At 39.8% G+C, this 10,560-nt stretch overlaps 1 protein-coding gene across 1 annotated transcript in view; it reads left to right on the forward strand.

Annotated features, from left to right (window-relative positions):
* FAM83D (family with sequence similarity 83 member D) overlaps positions 1-10,560 on the forward strand; it is a 30,706-nt gene extending 20,146 nt beyond the window's left edge. The window contains exons 2-4 of the mRNA XM_054981979.1: positions 4,937-5,104; positions 7,757-7,881; positions 8,841-10,560. Of these exons, the coding sequence (XP_054837954.1) occupies positions 4,937-5,104; positions 7,757-7,881; positions 8,841-9,966 (1,419 nt within the window). The 3' untranslated portion in view covers positions 9,967-10,560. The remainder of the gene's footprint in view (positions 1-4,936; positions 5,105-7,756; positions 7,882-8,840) is intronic.

Raw genomic sequence — 10,560 nt, forward strand, 5'->3', positions numbered from 1 at the left:
AGAAATAACAATGGAGGCGTGGGAGTATTTGTGGAAAAATACATTGAAGATTACGACATGCACCAGTATCAAAGAGAATCTCTACAAAATGATATATCATTGGTATTTGACACCAAAGAAAATTGCGCTAGGGAACTTGAATACATCTAATAAATGCTGGAAATGTAAAAAGCATGAGGGATCTCTGTATCACATGTGGTGGACTTGTGAGGTAGCTAGGCAGTACTGGGGGGAAATAATAAGAGTAATGAGTGAGATTTTACAATTTCAAGTTAATAAGAACCCAGAACTCCTGCTACTGAACTTGGGAATGGAAGATATTCCAGCACAACACAGGACATTGTTATTCTACATGACAGCAGCAGCTAGACTCTTATATGCGCAGAAATGGAAAGTACAAGAAGTGCCAACTATTGAGGACTGGATTTACAAATTGCTGTACATGGCGGAGATGGATAAAATGACAAGAAAATTGAGAGACCTTGACCCGGGACAGTTTAACACGGACTGGGAGAGGCTGAAACGATATTTGGTGAAAAAATGGGAGGTGGGAGGACTGTGGCAATTTGATAATTACTGAAATATAACAAAAGGAGAGGGGAATGACTATACCGGGGGGAGAGAGTAAAGTGAAAAAATTCTAAGCAATCATTTTATTTGATTAGTATGAATAGTTGGGTATCAATAGTGTTACTACTATAAGGATTATAAGGATAGAATTTAATTAATTTTTTTAAGTCAGCAGATAACTGTACAATGGAGAATTAATATACATTAGCATACATAATATAGCTCTAATTGATAGACTTTTGTTGAATGTGTACATGAATTGTTTGTTGTGTAGTTTTATAATGGAGAAAATAGTTAATCAAAAAGGACAAGACATGTAAAAGAAAGTAAAGAGTAACATATAGAGTACAAGTCAAATTGATTGATTTATAATAAATGTATGCAATGTTTATAGAAGTATGTGAAGTTATGCATAAAAAGGGACAAATTGTTTGTCCCATTTTGAAGTACTTAGAAAGAGTAAGATAGAGTACAGAATACCAAAATGATGATGATGATGATGATGATGATGATGATGATGATGATGATGATTGAAAAAGATAAGTTAAGATTGTTATACTTTTACCCATTTGGGAAGGAAATTAGAGATAGCACTATGTTACTATAGAAAAGCTTAGAAGAGATTGAAAGTATATTATAATAAGTACAATAAGTTTGAAATGAGTAGAGGGAGAATAGACAAGGGGTTGGAAAACTGTTGGAAGTCAAAAAAAGGGGGGGAAAGGGAGGGGGTTAGAATTGGAAAATTTAAGGGAATGTGATTGTAATAAATTTTATGTGTGTCTAATCCAATAAAATTTTTTATAAAAAAAATAAAATAAATGTTAGTTCAATACAGTTTTCCCTTTACAACAGACCTGGGGTCCTCCTTAGAGCAAGACCCCTTTCTGGGCAGGAATTCTTCACCTAAGAAAGTATAACCCTATCCACTTGGCTTGAATGGGAGTCTCCACTTACTACCCACTCACTGCCAAAAACACACACATCCAGTTCTGTGTATGGCTTTCAGTTTGTGCTGGCTTTAATAATTGGAATTCTCAAAGCACAAATGTTACAGTTAGGACAACTGATATATTTTCCCTCACTTCAGAGGAGTACTTGTCTGACCCTCCTTGTCAGACTCTATCACACACTCCACTCAGCTGTACTCAAAATCCTGTCAGTACCAACTGTCATCCTGACTAGCCAATCAGAGAAAAGGGGTGGGGTGAGCAGCCTATCACTCAAACTGCTTCAAGCAGTTATTAACGCCTTCCCTTCCATCTCTGAGTGCTGCACTGTGGAAACCTTTCTTTAAATTGCATTCCATCACAGGCTTCGAGTCAGCACTCTGCTGGTTTGAATCCCACTACTGCCTTGAGCTCAGTCAGTGGCCTTGGGTAAGCCACTCCTCTTTGCCCTAACTCCCAAACTGTATTGTGAGGGTAATAATAACACTGACTTTTTTCATCACTCTAAGTGGGCACTAGTCTGTACAGAAGGGCTGCACGTTGTTACTATTTTTAAAAACTAGGTGCCTGATAAAGTCGTAAGTGTATCTAGCACTGTTCGAGAGTTGATTACAGAGCCTGAGAAAGAAGGGCTTAAAACAACCTTGCTGGACCTCTGATAAGCAGGGCCAATACTTGAGTACATGAAGATGCCATATACAAGAGACGAGGTCAGTATTGTCTACTGTGTCGGCATCTGTCCAGAGCCTTAGGCGGGTGTTTCACATTGCCTGTTACCTGATCCCATGAACTAGAAAAGCCACTAGTAGTTCAGTAGCAAAGTATATGCTGTGTATAAGGTCTTGCATTCAGTCTTTTGCATCGCCAGTCAAGAGGACCTGGTTGGCATGACTAGGGAAGGATGCGCTAAAAGCCACTGCTGTTCAGAGTAGATAATAAGGGGATAGGTAGGCCAAGGGTCTAAATTGCTACAGAAATGATTCTATGTTCAAATTACAATGTGTGTTATGTACTGTTGAGTCACATCTGACTTCTGGTATCTCTATGAATTAACAACTTACAGAACTTCCTATCGTTTACAGCCTTGCTCAGGTCTTGCAAACTGAAGGCCATGGCTTCATTTACTGTGTCAATCCATCTCATGTTGGTCTTTCTCTGTTCCTACTGCCTTCAACTTTTCTTAGCATTATAAGAAATTATATTTTCCAGCGAGTCTTGTCTTCTCATGATGTGACCAATGTGCAACAGCCTCAATTTTGTCATTTTAGCTTCCAGGGAGAATTCAGGCTTGATTTGATCTAGAACCCACTTATTTCTCTTTTTGGCAGTCCATGGTATCTGGAAAACTCTCCTTCAGCACCATATTTCAAATGAATCAATTGACTTCCTGTCTGCTTACTTCATTACCTGTCTTTCACACCCATCTTTTCTAATTCTTTGTACTTCTGTAAGTATTTAAAGTCAAAATGCTAGCAATGTACCATGTGTAAAATAGTGAAGCGAGTGGTATGGTCCCTTCCCCAGAGACTTTGCAGTCTAAATATTATTGATTAAGCAATATAATGTGCTTGTAGACTTGTTGTGGCACTGAAATGAGATTCATTGGAAAAAGGCTTTGAAGGATGACGAACCACGGAAATACATGAAGGGCTCTATGGTAATGAAATGGAGGATCTGAAACTCATGTATCCTCTTGGTTATGGGAACAGATTTTTATTACTATTTTATACCCCCTTTAAAAAATCCAGTTGTAGAATTGATCTGAGCAGCTCTTGTCTTGCTTAAAACTTGAAGATGCTGGCTGCTAAGTGGGCAACATAGAAGTGATGCTGTAGTAATAGTCTGCAGTCAAAGGAGATATATATGCTTGTGCACACATTGTCAATAATAGTCTTTCATTCTGCCATCTCCTCTATCATGCAGTAAAGCAGTGTTCATTGAAAGAGTTTAGGGGAAATATGGTATGAAGCAGGAATGTAAATTGTGTGCTTTGTCACCCACAGTCTTACTGTATAAAAATTTTACTACACCAAGATTAAGCGATTCTTTACCAGTTTCAAGGAAGGCAAAGGATCTGAAGAAATGAGATTTTGCAAGATCCTAAGGCAGAAATAAGAGGGAAGGGAGTGATTCCCTCCTAGGCCCTTTGCATTAAACTCAAATTTCCTGTAGATCTAAAAAGAATAGTTGGCAGCATTGAGGAAGAACATTTTAAAATTTTGTGTGTGTATTGTCATGGTCACAGCATTTGTCTTCCTTAGAGCTAGTTAACACTCACCTCGGTGTAGTAAAATTTTCAAACAATACAACGGGGTGAGATAGAGGGATAGACACATGCTTAGTATAGAACATGATGGACATGCAGGTGTTTATACTTTAATAGCTAGGGATGATGGGATTAGGAGTTGGGGGAGAAGACGGGCTGATTCCACACACATGGGATAATGCACTTTCAATGCACTTTAGCAATCGTTTTGAAATGGATTTTTTGTTTCACACATGAAAAATTCTGTTCCAAATGATCTCTAAAGTGTCAGGTCCAGTGTATATCTAAACTGTACTGACTCCATTTTCTAATGCTTCTAGTGTTTGAGTGTTTTCTTCCCAGGTGCACCAGTTCCCAAGCAGCATTCCCACCGGAGGAGACTGTTTTGTCTAACACCGTTCCACCAAGCATTGGCCTTGAAGGAGAGCAGCTTCCCAGGACTGAGAGATGTTGTTTTGAGAACTGTGGGGGGAGGCTGATCCAGATGGGTATTGTTACTCTGTATCTTATGCTTGCTCTTCATTGGTAACAATGATCATGTACCATCCTGATTCTCCTATTCAGGACAGTGGACTATAATGGACCTTTTCTGCAGTAAAGTTTCCTTTTCCAAACAATGGACTTGTGTTTGCTTCTAAAGGGAACCCTGTAGTGAGTGCCTTATTTAGCCACAGTCTGACATAAAGAGGATTTGAAGTGCAGTATCCAACGTGTGCAGAATCAACAACTGAAATGTCCTTTAGGGACACACTAGAGCTTTCATCCAGCACAATCTGTGCACATACATGTCCTTATGATTATAGAGAGTATTATGGAAGCTGAAGTTGGGATGGGGTGGAGGGTTAAATGGCAGGGCTCATGATGATTTCCTTGATTGTCAAGCCTGAAATGAAATGATACTTTGTATATTAATAGGTACAGCAGAAGTTGAAATGTGGTGGTTCTGGTAGGCCTTTGCTAAACTGTGGAGGGATTTGGAAGAATCCTATTAAGTGGCTGGTCACAGAGAGGGCAAGAGTTCTCAAATATAGGAATCTCTAGAAAAAACAGTAGCTATACCGGCTGTTACGCTTGGGGATATTGTTTTACTTTGTTGGTATGAAAACCTATAAAATAAACTTCAGTATATTTATTCTGTTTTATCCCCCAGGTCATTGCTATTGTTATGGATTCCTTCACAGATATGGACATCTTCTACGACCTCCATGATGCCTGCAGAAAAAGGCTGGTTCCTGTCTACATCCTTTTGGATCAAGCCTTTCTTTGTCACTTCATGGAAATGTGCAAAAATCTAGAATTCTGTCCTGAACAGGAATATGTAAGTTGAAAAATACCTTTATTTGATAAGAGGGGAACTGGTAACTATAGGTTACCTGATGCCAAGTTATGAGTTTTGCCATTGCTTTCCTTTGTAGTCTCAGCATATATAATCTGCGCAGATCGAATACTTACCTGGCAGGGGAGACACCTTGTTGATCGAATAGAAGTTTTTAGAGCTTTGAGCGTGAGATACTATTTACCATTCCTTTGGCTAGCATTTTTTGTGCCTAGTGACTCACCCATTCAGTTTGTTCTCGACATTGTAGACAGGATCATGGACATAAAACATTATTTGCCATTCAGCTGCCCATGGGAAGATGACCACCAGTCTTCATAAGTCTTCATCTTAAGTTTTTTGGCTTAGCAGGGACTCCAAACATTGCAGTGTGTGGGCATTGTCTTGTGTCTAGTAAACTAATGAGACATTGACAGGGTAGGTATTTCCTGCTTTTCCCCAGCCCAGTGAATTAATCAAAATACAGCTCCCAAAGTCAGGGAGCCATTATGAACAGGATGGTGGGCAAAGCTGGAGTCTGCAGTGCAATGGAAGACAAAAAATGCTGCTGGTAGAAGGCCACTTCCACTGGTTTGTGTCCTCCATCATTATTTGCTTATGTGTTCAGGTGAAGGCTAGTGATGTTTGCCAAAAAAAAGTCCAAAAAAGGGTAGAGCAGTCAGTCCAGATGGCCATATTGTCTGCTACAGGTACACTGTTTCCAAAATTCTCGTTGAAGCCACCAGTGCCTGGTTCTCAAAACCCAGGACTTCAAGAAAACCTTGAGTCTGCATAGCAGGCTGACTTAATCAACTTCCTAAAGCCCTAATAGACTCTTAAAACAAAATTGTCCTTGAAAGCTTCCGGATTTATCTGTCATTCCGCAAGAAGGTCGTAGCACAATATCTAAAAGGACATGTGGGAAGGTTGCTGTAGGCTTGGAGCATTCTGAGAATAATTTGGTTTCAGGGATTCTAATTCTGATGATGAAGTTCCAAGAAATGATAAATGTGCCTACAACCCATTTGCTTCTCAGGAATACTGGAGATGGAGGTTTTTCAGCAGACATGGAAGTTGTATCTTGCAATGTGAAATGAGAGAGATTTCAGCAAGCAGGAAAAGCACTCACTCCCCCGAGCCATCCCTCCGATGACAAGTGTCTCTATGATAGACACTTTCAGTAGTCCACGTACTCAGTTTCAACATTGTTCCTGGAAGAGAAGCTTTACTGTTAGCCACATGATAAGGATGGGGATCCACTGCCGTACTTATTTGGGGGAATCATAGGTTACCATTCAGATCTTCCATTGTCAGATGAGTGTGCCTAAGATCGTACTTGCAATAGAAACGTGGCTGTGTTGGGATCCAAATTCTGACATTACCAGAAGAGTGGCAGGGAGTAATCTGTTTTCAGACCCTGTAATGCAAGTGGGAATCTCTTTCTCTCAGAGCCTCATAAGTGGGATTTTTACAGCCAGAAATGGATCTAAAAAATACACCTATTCTGCACAAGGCAAAATGCCTTTATTAACTTACCTGGGCCTTTTCTGTAGCCTGCCAGCCAGATACCTTGTACAATTCATGGCCTTGATAAAAACAAGGAATACTTAAATATCTATAGTTATTTGACAAAGACATAAGCATCCACAGTAAGGAGGAGGTGGTATCTGTAGCAGATATTGGCAAAGAGGCACCTGTTGATCCCTATGATGAATTTGAAGCACTAGAATATGGTGACTAGAGGTATGAAAGAAGCTAGTGTTAGCAGAACATTTTGATGGTGTTTAGCTTCTATAGTTTAGTTTCCCATATGTGGACCTGAGCCTGCATCACAAAAGAGAGAACAGAGTTGTTCTTATTTGTGCAACAGTAAGGAGGTATTTGAATATCTACCTTCCCTGCTTAGCTTTTTTAAAGTCTATAACTAGTGTGCCACAAAGCATGAAGTGCATTAGTTTAACTGTGAATAGATCTGCTTTAGGCTATAAATCTAGTAATTACATGGGAAGTCAGCACACTGAAGACCTGGCAAGTTGTCCGTAAGGTAATTATAATAATACAACTCATGGCTTCACTGCTGCCGTTAATGTTAGGGGAGAGACTGTACTCTATTGGTAGAACATCTGCTTTGTATGCCGAAAGTCCCAGGTTCAGTTCCTGGCATCTCCAGTCAGGTGGATAATAGGAAAGCCTTCCACACAAGATCCTGGAGAGCCATTACCAGACTGTACTGACCTTAACAGACCCATAGTCTGACTTTGTATATTGCATGGTTTCACGTGTTCAGGGAAGAGATTTAATTGTACTGAAAGATCTGTCTACTACATAAGATTCATTGGTTAGTTCAGTGTATCCTTGAGTTACTGGAAGTGGTACTAACAGTAGTTGACTTACAGTGCGAGCCAAGGGGCTCCTCGCATAAAGGCATATGTTATATATCAACTGTCCTTCAAACAAACAGTACATAGTTTGGCTACTGATGCTACCAGGCCAGTAACTATTGGGAAACAACACTGTATTCTGACACTGAAGCCAAAACACTGAATAGAAGGAAGGACTGAAGGTCCCAAATGAAATAGGCTTGTACCATCCAACATTCTGGTTCACAATATTTCCTTGCTATTTTGTCTAAAATGTTTCCCATTCTGCTAACAGCTTATGAGAGTCCGAACAATTGCTGGGAACACTTATTATGCAAGATCAGGAGCCAAAATAATTGGGAGTGTCCATGAGAAGTTCATGTTAATTGATGGCATCAAAGTAACTACAGGCTCCTACAGGTAAGTAACACCATGCCTGTTGTGTTTCTACTATACAATTCTGTGTTAAATACTGTGAAAGTATTTCAACTTGCAGAGCCATTCTAAGCAAAGTTATGCCCTTCTATGCCCTTGACTTCAAAGGGTTAGAACAGTGTAACGGCACAGGATGGCACTGTTGGACACCTGAAGTCATGGCTGACTTCAACAGTTCAGTATGGAAACTCACTGTATATCTTGGCCTTTTTTACTCATTTTAAAATGATGATGCACTTTATGGGAATGTTGGTATAACACAAATTAAATGAGTAAATGGTGTCAGGAAACATGTTCTTCCTAAAAGACTATATGACATTGAAATTGGATTTTTAAAAAAGTGGGTGCCTATCTTAATTCCTTGACATTGGTCCCTTTATCTGGGAATCTTGATAAACTCTTGTACCAGTTACAACTATTTCCCCATCCCCGGAGTCAGTTGTTCTACACACACTAGTAAATAGGGTGGGTGTGGATTTGGAGTTCAAACCACAGTTAACTCAGACTTATTAAATATTCCCGGATGAGTCATATACTCTCAGCCTTAACTCATTGCTTGAGAAATGAGAATGATGGCTATCTACCTTGCTACCTTGAGTAAGATATCACAGAACCCCAATTTATTTCTATTTATTGGTTAAAATATTTATATCCTTCCTTTCCTCCTTGAGAACAGATGCCTCAAAAAGTTTACAAAACATGCAGAAGTATATACAAAACAAACAAGTTTAAAATCTACACCAACAAAATGGCCAGTTGCCATCAGTCCATAGCGAGCTCATAGAAGCTCTGCAAAATAGTGCTGTGTTGCAGCATCTAAGTCAGCAGGTAGGAGACTTTCTTTGCCACCTTTGATAATGTTAAATTTGGAGAGCTAATCGTAAGGATTAATGCTCTGATTTGTCATAGCATAATATTCATTCTTATTTTCTTTCCCTTTGTAGCTTCACGTGGACTGATGGAAAGCTGAACAGCAGTAACTTGTTGGTGCTCTCAGGCCAAGTAGTTGAACATTTTGATCTGGAATTCCGAATCCTTTATGCACAATCAAAACCTATTAATACAAAGTTGCCATCCATCTGTAAGAACAGTGGTGTTCTCGATCACTTGACGAACAGGAGCACCCCATGTAAAGACTTCACTGTGGGTAACCTTCTGAGAGCAGAATTTGCCAGGTTGTCATGCTCTCCCAAAATGCTTGAGAAAGAAGTAGCTAAAGGAGGTAGGGTGAGTGCGAAACGGCCACACCTTGATGGTTCTTCCGTTGGCGAAGAAGAGGGCCTTCTAAATGGTATTGACACTCCAGAACAACCTAAAGAAAGACAAAGTCAATCAACACAGACTGAACCCTTTGAAGAGAAGCCCACAGTGACTGTATTTAACTCTGCCACACAAACCAGTGTTTCAGTAGCAACAGCAGGCACCCAAACCACTGCTCGATCTAGAATGGTGGGTACTCAAACAGTAGTTATGTTCAAGACAGTCATGACCCAGACGGGAAAGAATGAAGCTTCAGAAGTGGCCCTCGATCAGAGGGTACATGATCAGACAGTATGTGTTCAGAGGATACCCGATCCAAGAGTGCCTCCTAAAGAAGCATCTCCAGTTTACAGGAAGTCCACTTCTAAAGAAACATCTCCAGTTTATAGGAAGTCCACTTCTAAAGAAGCATCACCAATTTACAGGAAGACCACTTCTAAAGAAGCTTCTCCGGTTTACAGGAAGTCCATGTCCACTTCTTCTAGTTCACGGTCTCTTTCTTCCTTGTCCTCCCAGTGTTCACGGGCAAGTTCTGTTGGCTCATTAACATCTCTTAGGTCCCTGGACTACCCTTGTAGCCACCGAGCTGATTATTTCCGCAACCTAAATAAGGAGAGGGAATTCCACTACTCTGTCATCCGGTCAAAGCTTAACCACATGGTTTCTATGCTCTCTAGAAGGGGGAATGTGGCTGAAAACTACACAGGCTGCCGCCCAATGAGGTGCAACCTTAAACCTAGACGGCAGATCAGCACCAGCCTAATAAACCTCAGAGATTTTGCACTGTATTCATCAAATGACTGCTTCTAAGCAAATGGCATCATGAGTGCTGGTATACACAAAACTGCTTCAGTCACCAACCATTTTGAACACTTACAAGAATTTTAATTTCCGTTTAGAATAATCACTTGCATGGCAGGTGACACATGGCTTGTGATACTAAAATCGCACCATAGGGTGCAAATCCACATAGCTTATGTTTTGTCTGCACAGTCCTGAGAACTGCATTTTCTTTGCACTTAAGTTCTTTTAATTCTGCAGTCTGTGGTACTTTTTAAAAAAAGATTGATGTTTTCTGGTGCTTTGTCTTGCTAAGTTTATGCTTTTCAAGGCACTGAAATATTGGTACATTTTTTTTAAAAAATCCCACAAGTGCCTCCTATTTTGTTTGTCTCTCCTGATATTTAGGTCCCCTAACATGAATTTTAACTAATTTTAACATCTTGCACTGTAATGGATGGATTATTTAGAGATGGTTACCAAAAGGTGCCGTTCATACCACTTAAGGACACAGCATTAAAGATGTGATGAGTCCCCAAATTGTATCCTATTGGTTTTTGTCTGTTTCTTCTAGTTGTATATGTTATGTTGATTAACTCTGTTTGACTTTGAAAATAAAATATT

The sequence above is a fragment of the Eublepharis macularius genome, chromosome 5 (genome assembly GCF_028583425.1).
Source record: "Eublepharis macularius isolate TG4126 chromosome 5, MPM_Emac_v1.0, whole genome shotgun sequence".
NCBI classification, from domain to species: Eukaryota; Metazoa; Chordata; class Lepidosauria; order Squamata; family Eublepharidae; genus Eublepharis; species Eublepharis macularius.